This window comes from Hydra viridissima, unplaced genomic scaffold, assembly GCF_058129835.1.
Source record: "Hydra viridissima isolate aposymbiotic clone 2 unplaced genomic scaffold, HvirCarnegie_v1 scaffold_3, whole genome shotgun sequence".
Classification (NCBI taxonomy): domain Eukaryota; kingdom Metazoa; phylum Cnidaria; class Hydrozoa; order Anthoathecata; family Hydridae; genus Hydra; species Hydra viridissima.
In genome coordinates, this window is record NW_028324302.1 from 22,080 (window position 1) to 35,525 (window position 13,446).

At 36.1% G+C, this 13,446-nt stretch overlaps 1 protein-coding gene and 1 long non-coding RNA gene across 3 annotated transcripts; one reads left to right on the top strand and one right to left on the bottom strand.

The window, feature by feature from the left end:
- Positions 1-1,640: 1,640 nt before the first annotated feature.
- On the bottom strand, positions 1,641-10,546 carry LOC149890464 (uncharacterized). Of its 2 annotated transcripts, XR_016450718.1 has the most exons (3): positions 10,478-10,546; positions 9,401-9,673; positions 1,641-2,857 (listed from the first exon to the last, which is right to left on the bottom strand). It is a non-coding gene; the product is annotated as an uncharacterized LOC149890464 (long non-coding RNA). The 2 variants fall into 2 exon arrangements; XR_016450717.1 differs by lacking the exon at positions 1,641-2,857 and having other exon boundaries at positions 5,102-9,673.
- On the top strand, positions 3,455-10,484 carry LOC149890465 (uncharacterized). Its single transcript, XM_090081739.1, has 5 exons — positions 3,455-3,506; positions 5,869-8,688; positions 8,922-8,987; positions 9,247-9,303; positions 9,466-10,484. The coding sequence occupies exons 2-5, from the start codon at positions 5,898-5,900 to the stop codon at positions 9,783-9,785; spliced, it is 3,234 nt and encodes a 1,077-aa protein (XP_089937865.1). The 5' UTR covers positions 3,455-3,506; positions 5,869-5,897; the 3' UTR covers positions 9,786-10,484.
- Positions 10,547-13,446: the final 2,900 nt, after the last annotated feature.

Genomic DNA, 13,446 nt, shown 5'->3' on the forward strand with positions numbered 1-13,446 from the left:
GACCAAAGTTGTTCCTGGCCATCCGTTAACATATTAGGCAACAGTACAGCGAAGCTGTTTGTTTTACAAGCTTTTGTCGTTTCGAGAAATCACTACATTAAGCATTCGATGGTGATACACTACTGATGGCCAGGTTCTGATTTTCGAATGAAAAGAAGAGTCGCATCCGACCACCGGTCGGCTTTCGACGCAAAACAGCTGTACACACTCGTCCAACGTCCAGTGACTAACTGTTGCAACGAGAAAGTTAGCTTTATTTGTCGTGCAGATTGTCCGCATTGACGTAAAATGCTAGAAATTTGCTGAACGCTCGGTTTGCGCCGCCCAAGAGTCATTCTGTTTCTGCGTTGCCAGCATCTGTCGGCTAAATACAACTGTAGACTCCGCGCAAGCTTTTTCACCGCAAAAGTTGTACAGAGCCACACCGAAGGCTAAAATCGACTTTAAGGTCGAAGGTTAAAATCGACCCTAGAGGTTTGAAAACGACGTCACTAAATTTTCAAGACATCATCGAAGAAAATTACGGCGGCCAGATGCAACTCTTAGTACTAACTCTACTAATCTTAGTACGTTAAGCATTCCAGTCGAGAGATCAGACGTTTTTTCGTCACCTAAGAGACCGGCCGATGCGTTTGCGACGCTGCGGAAAGAAAGAAGATGGCAAACCACAGGGTTGTTACCGTAACAAACCTCCGTGAGTACCTCCATCTCGAGTGGCTTTTGAAGAAACGTTCGTTTTAAACTCAAAGGGATGGTTGTTAAAGCTCACAAACGCCTGGTTAACGATTTTCTAACGGCAGACACCGTGTTTACAATGGATACAGACCGATTAACTGAGCCCAAAGCGCAAGATCTATCAGAAAACTCCTCTAGGTCGATGCAACGAGACGACTAGACACGTGCGTCTAAAGGCATTTTACAATTGAAGGACGCCCCTCGTGGGCCCTTTAACCTTAACACTAAACTCCTGCTTGATATCCTCGTCCCCAGGTTTCCAAACCGTAACCCCAACCCCCTCTAATCCTAACCCCCTTACCCTCTAACTCTCCCCCCTCAAAAAAACAAAAAACATAAAAAAGCAAACAAAACGAAAAAAAACTTGCTTCCCTCCTCCCTTTTAGCTCTAGGATGCAATACCTTTTTGCCGCCCTCCGCTAGAAGGGAGTAGGGAGTAACGAAAGCTTGACATCAAAGTAGCGTTTCGTATGAGATTTGTTTGCCAAAATTTGAGCGTTTTTAAAAAAGCCAAGACTTCGTCAGAGGGGTTTCTTCTTTTCTCCTAAAGCTATCGATCGATTAAAAAGCTCAAAGCAAAGAAATTCAAAACAAAATACAAAAACGGGAAGTTTTAGTTTCTGCACCACAAGCCAAGCACTAGTTCAAACTGGAGATAATAAAAGGAAATCGAATGATCTCACTTCTCAAACCACTGAGCTGCCATTGGTTGGCTGTTTAATCGTTGCGATTGGTCGGCAGTTTTATCGTTGGAGACCGTTGAGAGATATAAAAAGAATTTTTTTTTTGAGCACAACATTAAACGTTAAATCGTTAGATGTTGTTATAAAGGCACCATTAGAATGCGATGTCCTCAAATATTTTCCTCGATATTTTAATAAGTAAAAAAAAAAAAAAAAACAAAGTCTTGCAACTGGCGAAAACTTTCAATAAGCAAACAAAGCAACAACTTTCCTTTCGAGTTTTTTACATTTTAAACAAAAGACAAACAAAGAAAAAAAACAAACAAAAACAAAAACAAAAAAACAAAACAGAAAAGGGAGAATGAGTGAGTCGACTGATTTCGCTCAACTGTCTTAAACGAGAAGTCATAAACGTTTGCTTGTGCCAGCAAGTTGCAAATTAAGTTGTAAATGAACTGCACCGCAAAAACTTAACCACAGTTTATTAAGCATATTAAGCCTTTGCTGACATGTTAAGACATTTTAAGCCTTTGCTATTATCATGAGGCTTTTGCTCCACGAGCCAAAAAAATACGCTAGAGTTGACAAACTGCATCGCGGTCGAAAAGTGTAATTACGCCAACACTTTAATCCGTTTTAAGCATTTCGTTTTCGCACGAAAAACAATTAAAGCAGCTCGTTGAGCTTAACGACGTTCGTATTTTTTTTCAAAGCCAAAACTTCGGCTATAAGTAGAGTAAAGAGGCACTTCGAAAAACAACAAAGCTGTTCGCAGTCGATAGCAACGAGCGACAACATCTCTGCGAGTCTGGCATCAAGGTAAACAGTTTTTTTACATTTCCATTTGTTAGTGCCACTTTTGTGTACATTATGTATTCAAAAATTTCTTGCGGACGCTAGATTTTTCGTTTTCAATGAACAACAGTTGCAACCTCTAGCCGTTTGCTAAAACAGCTTGCTAGGACAACCAAATCAATCATATGTTGTGAAAATTTCTTTTTGTTCAACTGACTAAGGAAGATCGAGCGAACGCTTTTTTTTTATATAACTTGTTTGTATCATATTGCTATTAAGAAAACAGCGTTGTGTATACTAAACGTGACATAATTGGCAATTATCCGTAACTAAAAATAAGATAGAAATTACAAACTTGATACCATATTTTAATTACTGTAACAAAACTAGACGTCATCGCGTGAGAAAATAAATGTTTATGACACATAACCTATTTTTTTGTTTTTTTTTTCTTCTCTTTTTTCCTTTTAATCTCTTTTCTTTCGTCCAAAAAGCGTTTTGATTTTTGCCTCGCCACAAGCGATGAAATCGATAAAAAAACCTGCTCGGACATTCTCAATTCTCAACAACAAAAGCAATCAAAGTTCTAGCTCTCGAGCACGTGCGCCAACAGGTTGATGAAACCGTTCAAATATGCTCGATCGCTAGAATTTAAAAAAAAGAAACAAGCCAGAAACAAACCAAAATAAAAAAAACAAAAACAAAAGTGAACATCTTTAGAACGCTTAAATTTTATAAAATATTTTCCTCTGCGTTTTTAACCAGCTAAACTGTCGTAAAGTTTTTTCGGTGCAGTTCATTTAAAAAACTTAGTTTTCAACTTTTAAACGTTTTAGACTTCTCGTTTAAGGCAGTCGAAAGAAATGAGTCGACTCACTCTCTCTCTCTCTCTCCCTTTTCGGTTTTGTTTTTGTTTACTTGTTTTTGTTTTTTCTTCGTTTGCCTTCGTTTGCCTTTGTTTGCTTTTGGAAAAGTTGTCGCCATGCGAGACTTAGTTTTTTTTTGGCTCAACTTGTGATTAAGTGAAGTTCTAGTCTTGAAAGTGTGCAAAGTGTGGGCCAATCTGGTGGCTGGAGTGATGACACGTGAATGCTGGAAATTCCAGACTTTGAGCGGATTCAGCGTACATAGAAAGAAAATGTAACATTCACGTGGGTCTCTCCTAAGCTTGCCATTGGTCGGTCTGCTGGCCTTAAGTACCCCCCCCCCCCCCTCAACGTCACGTTTGCTCAACTTTCTCGGTCTTTGGCGCCCAAAGAAAGCTCGAGGAAGGATAAAAATGGCGAGGTTTCGGTACTGCGTTTTCTATTTTTCCTATTTGTTTTTGTTTGTTTGTTTGTTTCGTTTGTTTGTTTATTTATTTAATTGTATTTTTGTTTGTTTCGTTCGTTTGTTTGTTTGTTTGTTTCGTTTGCTTCGTTTGTTTCGTGATGTTTTGTTTTCCCTTCTTGATGGCACAAAACAGAAGCAAACAAGACTTTCGGTTATGTTCGGTTATATTCGGTTCAATAAAAGTTTGTTGGTTTCTGCACAACAGCAACAACAAAAGTCCCTCTGTCCCTCAAAAGCAGTTTCTCCTCTGTCTTAAAGAAGAGCCTCTTTGTAATCGATCTTGTCTGAATGCAGCTCTCCTTTTGCCTACAGGTTTTTATTCCAACCCTTTTGTTGTTGTTAGTGCCATTGACACTTGTGTCAGCCATGTTGTTGTTATTGTTATACTCTGTAAAAGCAGTTGTTGCTGTTGTACTTGTTTGTTGTTTCTAAAGACACTGTTGTTGCTGCTGTTAGTAATCACCCACTTGGCTTGTATTTTTGTTTTTTGTTTTTGTTTTTTGTTTTATTTATAAACACTCTCTGAGTAAGTGATGCTGTTGCTGTTGTTGTTGTTATAGTTGCAATGAGTGTTTGTTAATGTTCCCCCACTTGGCTTGTATTTTTGTTTTCTGTTTTGTTTTTTGTTTTTTGTTTTTTTTTTTTCTCAACACTCTCTGAGTAAGTGATGCTGTTGCTGTAGTCGTTGTTATAGTTGCAATGAGTGTTTGTTAATGTTCACCAACTTGGCATGTTTATAATCTATTTTATTTTATCAACACTCTCTGAGTCAGTGATGGTGTTGCTGTTGCTGTTGTTCTTATTCTTATTATAGCTGCAATGAGTGTTTGTTAATGTTCACCAACTTGGCTTGTTTATAAATTATTTTATTTTATCAACACTCTCTGAGTCAGTGATGCTGATGGTGTTGTTGTTATTATGCTTGCAATAAGTGTTGTTAATGTTCACCCACTTTGCTTGTTTTGTTTGTGCTTTTGTTTTTGTTTATCAACACCCTTTGAGTCACTGATGCTGTTGCTGTTGGTGTTATTATAGTTGCAATGAGTGTTAATGTTCACCCACTTTGCTTGCTTTATTTGTTTGTTGTTGTTTTTTTATCAACACCCTGCGAGTTAGTGATGCTGTTGCTGCTTTTGTTATTTTACTTGTAGTTATAGTTGTTACTGTTTAGCCACTTTGCTTGTTTTTTAATCTGTTTTATTTTATCACCACTCTCTGAGTCAGTGATGATGTTGCTGATGCTGTTGTTGTTATTTTACTTGCAATGATAGCTGTTACTGTTCAGCCACTTTGCTTGTTTTTTTTGTTTGTTTGTTTGTTTGTTTGTTTGTTTGTTTTTTTATATATCCTCTGAGTTAGTGATGCTGTTGCTGATGCTGTTGTTGTTATTATGCTTTCAATGAGAGCTGTTACTGTTCACCCATTTTGTTTGTTTATAGTCTGTTTTATTTTATCAACACTCTCTGAGTCAGTGATGCTGATGCTGATGCTGTTGTTGTTATTATGCTTGCAGTGAGAGTTGTTACTGTTCACCCACTTTGCTTGTTTATTATCTATTTTATTTTGTCAACACTCTCTGAGTCAGTGATGCTGATGCTGTTGTTGTTATTATGCTTGCAATGAGAGTTGTTACTGTTCACCCAATTTGCTTGTTTTGTTTTTTTATTTGTTTTTTTTTTTTTTGTTTGTTTTTGTTTTGCTTGTTTTTTTTTATCAATACCCTCTGAGTCAGTGATGCTGTTGCTGTTGTTGTTGTTGTTGTTGTTGTTGTTGTTGTTGTTGTTGTTGTTGTTGTTGTTGTTATACATGCAATGATTGTTGTTACGGTTCAGCCACATTGCTTGTTTTTTTAATCTGTTTTGTTTTGTCAACACTCTCTGAGTCAGTGATGCTGATGCTGTTGTTATTATGCTTGCAATGAGAGTTGTTACTGTTGTAGTTATGTCTGTCATTTGTCCTTGTTAGCAAGTTCTATTTGCCCTCTCTTGCCTTTTTTCAACACAGTTTCTTTCTTTGAGTCATATGGTTGCGAGATCCTCTCAAACTCCATCTCTTTATTTATTTGTTTCTTTTTTTTTTTTTTTTCTCATTCTCCTTCTCATAATAGCAATCACTGCTGCCACCATGCATGTAATGCTAGTTGCTCTCATTCTTTTTCATTTGCTAGTGGAAACTTTGTTTCTTCTTGTTGCTCTCTTTTCTTTCTTTTTTCTCTTTTGCAGAGGATTCGAAAAAACACAGCTCTTCCCTGCAGTTGTAAACATTCCAGGATTGGATGCAGGCAGAAGAAAAACACTCTCACTAACTGTTTTCTTTTTTTTAGCATAAACCGTTGCAAACAAACACCTGAACATGTCTTCTTCACAAGAAAACAACACTGTTGTTGCCCCTTCTCCGAACTCTAAAGCGAAAAAAAAGAAAAGAAGGCAGTCACAAGAACAGAGAGACTTAAAGCTCAAAAGCAAAGTCAGGGCCGCATTAGTTGCAGCGTGTGGCTCCGTAAACAGGGTTGTACCTTTCTATGGTACCAAGAAGAGGTACGCTGTTAGCTGTCCGATGCCTTTGTGCAAACATTCCTCCACAAGCATTAAAAGACACTTGACTAAAAAAGATCATTCTTGGACTTTGGATGAAGCTTCCATCTTTTACTCTGCAATGGTCAGGAAGTTTCAGCATGCTCGTCTCGAACGCAAGTCCGGCTGTCCAAAACCTTACCCCTGTTTGCAATGTTGGAAGTATTACGACCGACTGGACATACACTTGAAAGAGACTCATTTCTACGATTCCAAGACGATCAAACAAAAGATTGCAGAGGCAAAGCGGTACGACAACGACAAGCTCTATGTCCCTCAATTTATTCGACCTGCCTTCTTTGGTATTAAGCCAGTAGCTGAACAAGCGTCTGCATCAGGCTCTGCATCCTCTGCTCCTGGGCCTTCCTCCTCTTTTTCTTCTCCGGTTCTTTCCTCTGATCCTCTTTTAAGCTTGCCCTCATCAGTTGCTGGTTCGTCCGAGGCTCCTTCTGCAAACCACTGCACCTCTGTAGAAAACAAAGAGCTGAACACCGAATCCGTCCTAGACTCTGATTTTAATTCCTTAAAGCACTTGGTTTCCAACTCCTCCGTCTTGACAGAAGATAAGAGACTCTTGTTTCAGCTGGACAAAGATGCTTTTCACTTTTATTACCAGTCAGCAGATGAGCTCTTCAGAGATTTTGAAAAGTGGCTTGTGGTAGCCAACAACAACACTTTGTCACAAGCAAAGATCTACAAAAATGCAGTTGTTGAAATATTGACATGTTGTGACAGCACGCTGACGCTGCACCCGAACGCTCTCACCAATTCCAACGTTTTGGAGGATAGATACTTTTCCATGCACTTTAAAAACATTCAGCTCAATTCCAAGCTGAGTGAACTTGACCAAACAAAAGCCATGTCTTGTCACACGTTGTACAACCGCCTCGTCTACCTTTGTCTCCTGTTTCGTTTCAGTGAAGCCAGGAATGTCTATTTCGGACTTTCTCATGAGGCCATCCGACGTTTGCGCTGCAAGGTGGAGGAGTTACAAAAAGTGCTGAGGCCCTTTCGTTCTTTGAGGAGGAGCCTTGTGAAAAGCAAAAAATGCATCAACATCATCAATGTCAGTTTGCTGACCGAATATGGCAAGTCTGCATACGTAAGAGAGTTAGTGGAATCGATTAGAAAGCCGTCTCTTACACCGACTAGAGACAATGCTGTGTCTCTACGAAACCATCTTCTGCTCTCTGTCACTGTAATTAACAGTTTAAGAAAATCTAACATTGCTCTTTTAAACATTAGAGACTACATGGCTGCTGAGAAGAGTGAGTGTGGATATTGCATTGTGCAAGAGCGCTACAAAACAGCATACAAGTACGGAGCCAAAAACATTCTAGTGCCGAACGACTTGAAAGTGTTGATCGATATTTATTTGCTGAGATACAGAGACCTTCTTGTCAACGACTCTCACTACATGGCTGCAGACACCAAGACTGTTTTGGAGTTGAGCGACTGCTACAGGCCCCTTTTTCCATCGATGAGACCCAACAAAGACGAATGTGTGACACTCGGTGCAACTAGAGTGCCTGTTTACCAGATGGGTTCCTCTGCTATCTCCTCTTGCCTGACGTCCTGCTTCAGAAAAAGCCAAGTAAACATTCCCATGAAGCGTCTTACTCCCACTTGCATTCGCGGTTCGATAGCCACTTACTTTGCCAACAACAGCAAAGAAGATCGCGAGCGGTTCGCTACACTCTACATGAAGCACAGCAGGAACACAATGGATAGCTTTTATGTGTCCCAGTGGAACGCTGCAGAGGAGTTGCGCTTTGCCCTGGGCATCGGACAGTCCTTCGGAGTCATAGAGTCTTTGACTGTTGAAAAGTCTGAGAGACCACCAAAGAAGGAGAAGGATGTGATGGACTGGCTCCAAACTAATGCAGAGGAGTACGGTTTTCATGAGGTTGAGGACATCTTTGAGGAAGATTTAGACTCCGGTTCTGACTCTGAAGAATGTGCTGCTACTTTCAGCTGTACCACAGTGGTTCCGTTTGCTCCAGCTGTAGAAAACAATGTTCCTTTAGAGGATAGCAACGACCATGCTGTAGATTTCTTGTGTGAACCTACCTCAACTCCTGTTTCGTCTGTTCCATCTGAACAAACAATCGCTGGTCCAGTTCTTGAACTATCCCCTGCTCTTGCACAACTAGTTCCTAATGAACAAACTGTTTGTATGGATGTAGATCAGACTCTAGCTGTTCCTGTTGGCACAGCTTGTTCTCCTCTTGCATTAACATTATTTCCTGATGAACCGGATTTTATTGAACACCATGCAAATCTTTCTCCAGTTTACTTTAGTGAGCAAGTGGTTGCCAAACCTGTTTCTGCTTCTCCTTCTCAGCAAGTCGCTTTCTGTCCTTCAAAAGAGGTCTTTTCTGTTCCTCTGACTCCTAGCCTTGTTGCTTTTCAGCAAACATTGGCCAAACCCAGTTTGTTTCTTTCATCTGATCCAGTTTCAGCTGTTCCAGTCCAACAGGCTGGTACTGTTCTTGCAAAGCAGCTCTCACCTTATGCTGTTCAATCTGTTGGTAGCCTATTTAGCCAAAGTCTTGCCTCTACATCCAGAGGTAAATTCTTTTTGATTTTTGATTTTTGACTTTTATGCAAATCTCAACAAGCTTTCAAAAAATGAAAATGCCCAAATCAACTCCTTGCCCTATTTTTATTGTTAAAGCTGTAAAAAAAACAAAACAAACCAAAAAAACAACACAGAAGTGTGTATGTATTTGTTGCAGGACTAATTCTGTGATTGCTTAAATGTTTATACAAGTGAATGATACTTAAACTGATTATGTTTTAGAAGTAAAAGATCCAAGAAGAAAAAAAATCAAGTTGGAAATGCCATCTTTCACTCAAGAACTCATCGGTAATGTAAAACCTAATTTATACAAAGATATATAAATACAAACCTCTTCTTGCACAATTTCAGATGGTTAACTGTTAACAAAAACTAGCCATCATTGCTAAGTGCACTTTTAGAAAGTTGTGTCTACCCGATTTCTAATGATGAAGTTAGAAACATGACCGTTAGAAATCATGCACAGCTTGTTATCATCTCTAACACTTAGAAACTGTTGATGGTTTTTATGAATTAGAAAAATGAACATGGTTTTATTTTATTTCAGGATCAACTCAGCCAAGAACAAAGGAAAACAAAGCAGAAGTTAGCCAATGCCATTTAGGTAATCTTTCAAAAACCAGTTATTGCTATCAGTGCAAACAATAAGGTCAACAAAAAAAAAATAAATAAAAAAAAAAACAGAATAAATCTTGTCTTACTTCAGAACCAAATGAATATTTGATTTAATCACTTTGTGTTATGACTTGAGTTTGTAAAATTTTAGATGAAATAGTTGAAAAGCTGAATGCTTGCCCTGGCCACAACGAATGGTTCAACACCAGAAGTTTTCCACGATGTGCAGCTTTGGTGTTGGCATACATCTTGCAAGACGTGTTTACAGATGTAAGCTCAAGTTGCTCGTACAAAGATTACCTTGGCATCTTGGCAAATCATAGCAGTGACAAGCTCATTCATGTCTTGCAAAAGTACTCCTACCAAAGCCATATTAAAGACAAAATTAAAAACATGAAGCTAAAAATTCAAAAAGAGGGTAGTTTAGAAAAGTTTGTTCAATATGGCAATATCGTGAGACCATTTATGTAGTTTAGATAAGTTTGTTCAGTTTGGCAATAAAGATGGGCCTTTTGTGTAGTTTGTTTTATCTATGCTTTTGCAAATATTTTTATCTGTTTCGCTAAAGACATAATAAACAAGAAGTTCTGTTAAACTGTTCTCACATTTCTTATTTAAAGATAGTTCAAACTTTTTTTTATCTTTAAAAAAAAAAGAAGTCGTTTTGTTATTCTGTGAAAACTTTTAATAGAGTTGCATTTAGAATTACTTCTGATGTTTTTAAGAGTTTGTTAAAAAGCAAAATAATATTTCCTGTGATGTTAAACTGCATAAGTGAAATTTAAAAAAGGAAAACTGCTCCAAACATTTTTCGGAAAAAGAAATCAAAACGTTCCTTATTTTAAAAGATCTAGACATCCATTTCTTCTTCAGCAAAATAGCGAGGCTTTTTTATGAACTCTTACTCTCTATTTTTTCATATATTTACACAAAGGATTTTATTTAGTTCAATGTAAACATACATAGAAGTATATTATGTTTTTTGTTTGTTTGTTTTTTTTTATGCAGTCTAACTTTTGTTTCACTTCTATTTTATTTTACGTTTATCTTGTATTTTATCATGCCTTATTGGTTTTTGCGTTTTGTGATGTCAAGCTGCGTAAGCTAAACTTAAAAGAGGAAAACTACGCTAACTTTTCTTTGAAAAAATATTCAAAAAGTACCTTAAACGAAAGAGAAAGCACACGAATCTTGCCATTCAATTCTTCTTCTGCAAAGTAGCGAGGCTTTTTATGTACTTTTGCTCTCTAATTTATCTCTATTTACGCAAAGGGTTTTATTTCAATGTAAACACGTATAAAAGAATACTTTGTTAAAAATAATTTTAAAGGAGTTGCGTAAAAAAAACGTCTGAATAAAGTTTCTTTACAAAAAAAAACAACTAAGAAACAAGCGCGCCTAAGAAAAACCAGATCGCGATTCACTAAGTCAATAGACGAAAGAAACAAACTTTAAAAGGTCTTTCTAGACAACAAGTTCTATTTTTGGCAATGCAGTTTTTGTATTTATGCAACCTAACTTTTGTTTGACTTCTATTTTATTTTACGTTTACCTTGTATTTTATCTTGCCTTTTTGTGTTTTGTGATGTCAAGCTACATAATCTAAACTTAAAAGAAGGAAACTAGGCTAACTTTTCTAGTAGAATATTATGTTGTTGGTTTTGTATGCAGCCTAACTTTAGTTTCATCTATATTTTATTTTGCGTTTATCTTATATTTTATCTTGTCTTTTTGAGTTTTGTATTTTGTGATGTCAAGCTACATAATTTAAACTTAAAAGAAGAAAACTAGGCTAACTTTTCTTTGAAAAATTGTTCAAAAACTACCTTACACCGATAGAGATAGCTCACGAATTTAAAAAGTTGCATCTATTCATCTTCTTCTTCAGCAAAGTAAAGCTTTTTATGCACTTTTACTCTCTAACTTACCTATATTTGCGTAAAGGATTTTATTTAATTCAATTTAAACATAACTAGTAGAATATTATGTTGTTGGTTTTGTATGCAGCCTAACTTTAGTTTCATCTATATTTTATTTTGCGTTTATCTTATATTTTATCTTGTCTTTTTGAGTTTTATATTTTGTGATGTCAAGCTACATAAGCTAAACTTTAAAGAGGAAATTTACGCTAACCTGTCTTTGAAAAACTATTCAAAAACTACCTTTAACAAAGTAGCGAGGCTTTTTATGCGTTTTTACTCTCTAACATACCTATTTTTGCGCAAAGGATTTTATTTAATTCAATTTAAACATGCCTAGTAGATTATTATGTTGTTGTTTTTTTATGCAGCCTAACTTTAGCTACATCTATTTTTCATTTTACGTTTGTCTTATATTTTATTTTATCTTTTTGTGTTCTGTGATGTCAAGCTACATAAGCTAATGTTAAAAGAGGAAAGCTGCGCTAACCTTTCTTTGAAAAACTATTCGAAATCTATTTTTGAGATAATCTAGATTTAAAAGAGGAACACTACGCTAATTTTGCTTTGAAAAAACTCTCGAAAACTAACTTATTCGATAGAGATAGCACACAAATTTAAAAAATTGTATCTACTCATCCACTTCTTCTACAGCAAAGTACTGAGGCTTTTTATGCACTTTTATTCTCTAACATACCTATATTTGCGCAAAGGATTTTATTTAACTCAATGTAAACATACATAGAAGAGTATTGTTACCCGTTTATTTTATGCAGCCTAACTTTAGTTTCATCTATGCTTTATATTGCGTTTACCTTATATTTTATCTTGCCTTTGTTAGTTTTGTGTTTTGTTATGTCAAGCTTCATAATCTAATCTTAAAAGGGGAAAACTGCGCTAACTTTTCTTTGAAAAAGTACTCAAAAAGGACCTAAATCGATATAGATAGCTCACGATTTTAAAAAGTTGCAAATAGTCATCTTCTTCTTCAGCAAAGTATCGAGGCTTTTTATGGATTTTTACTCTCTTATTTACCCAAATTTGCGCAAAGGACATTATTTAATTCAACTTAAACATGCCTAGTAGATTATTATGTTGTTGGTTTTTTATGCAGTCTAAACTTTGTTTCATCTATATTTTACGATTAACTTATATTTTATCTTGCCTTTTTGAGCTTTGTGTTTTGTGATGTCAAGCTACATAGTCTAAACATAAAAGAGGAAAACTACGCTAAACTTGCTTTGAAAAACTATTCAAAAACTACCTTTAACAAAGTAGCGAGGCTTTTCATGCACTTTTACTCTCTAACATACCTACATTTGCGCAAAGGATTTTATTTAATTCAATTTAAACATGCCTAGTAGATTATTATGTTGTTGGTTTTTTATGCAGCCTAACTTTAGTTTCATCTATATTATGTTTTAGGTTTATCATATATTTTATCTTTTCTTTTTGAGTTTTGAGTTTTGTGATGCCAAGCAACTTAAGCTAAACTTAAAAGTGGAATGCTACGCTAACCTTTCTTTGAAAATCTATTCATAAACTACCCTAGACAAAAGCTAGATTTAAAAGAGGAAAACTACACTATTTTTACTTTGAAAAAACTTTCGAAAACTACCTTAATCGATAGAGATAGCACACGATTTTAAAAAATTGCATATAGTCATCCACTTCTTCTGCAGCAAAGTAGCGAGGCTCTTTATGCACTTTTTCTCACTAGTTTGCTTATATTTACGCAAAAGAATTCATTTAATTCAATCCAAACATATATAGAAGATTATTATTTCACCTACATTTTATTTTACGATTAACTTTTATATTACCTTTCCTTTTAGTGTTTTGTGTTTTGTGATGTCAAGCTACATAAGCTAAACTTTAAAGAGGAAAACTACGCTAAGCTTTCTTTGAAAAACTATTCAAAAACTACCTTAAACAAAGTAGCGAGGCTTTTTATGCACTTTTACTCTCTAACATACCTACATTTGCGCATAGGGTTTTATTAGATTCTAGTAGATTATTACGTTGTTGTTTTTTTATGCAGTCTAACTTTAGCTTCATCTATATTTTATTTCACGTTTATCTTATATTTTATTTTGTCTTTTTGAGTTTTGTGTTTTGTGATGTCAAGCTACATAAGCTAAACTTAAAAGAGGAAAGCTACGCTAACCTTTCTTTGAAAAGCTGTTCAAAAACTACCTTAGACATAATCTAGA

Coding starts and splice junctions, on each gene's coding strand:
- LOC149890465 (XM_090081739.1), top strand. CDS start 5,898: ATGTCTTCTTCACAAGAAAACAACACTGTTGTTGCCCCTTCTCCGAAC. Junction 8,689..8,921: donor TCTTGCCTCTACATCCAGAG/GTAAATTCTTTT, acceptor ATTATGTTTTAG/AAGTAAAAGATCCAAGAAGA. Junction 9,304..9,465: donor AGTTAGCCAATGCCATTTAG/GTAATCTTTCAA, acceptor GTAAAATTTTAG/ATGAAATAGTTGAAAAGCTG.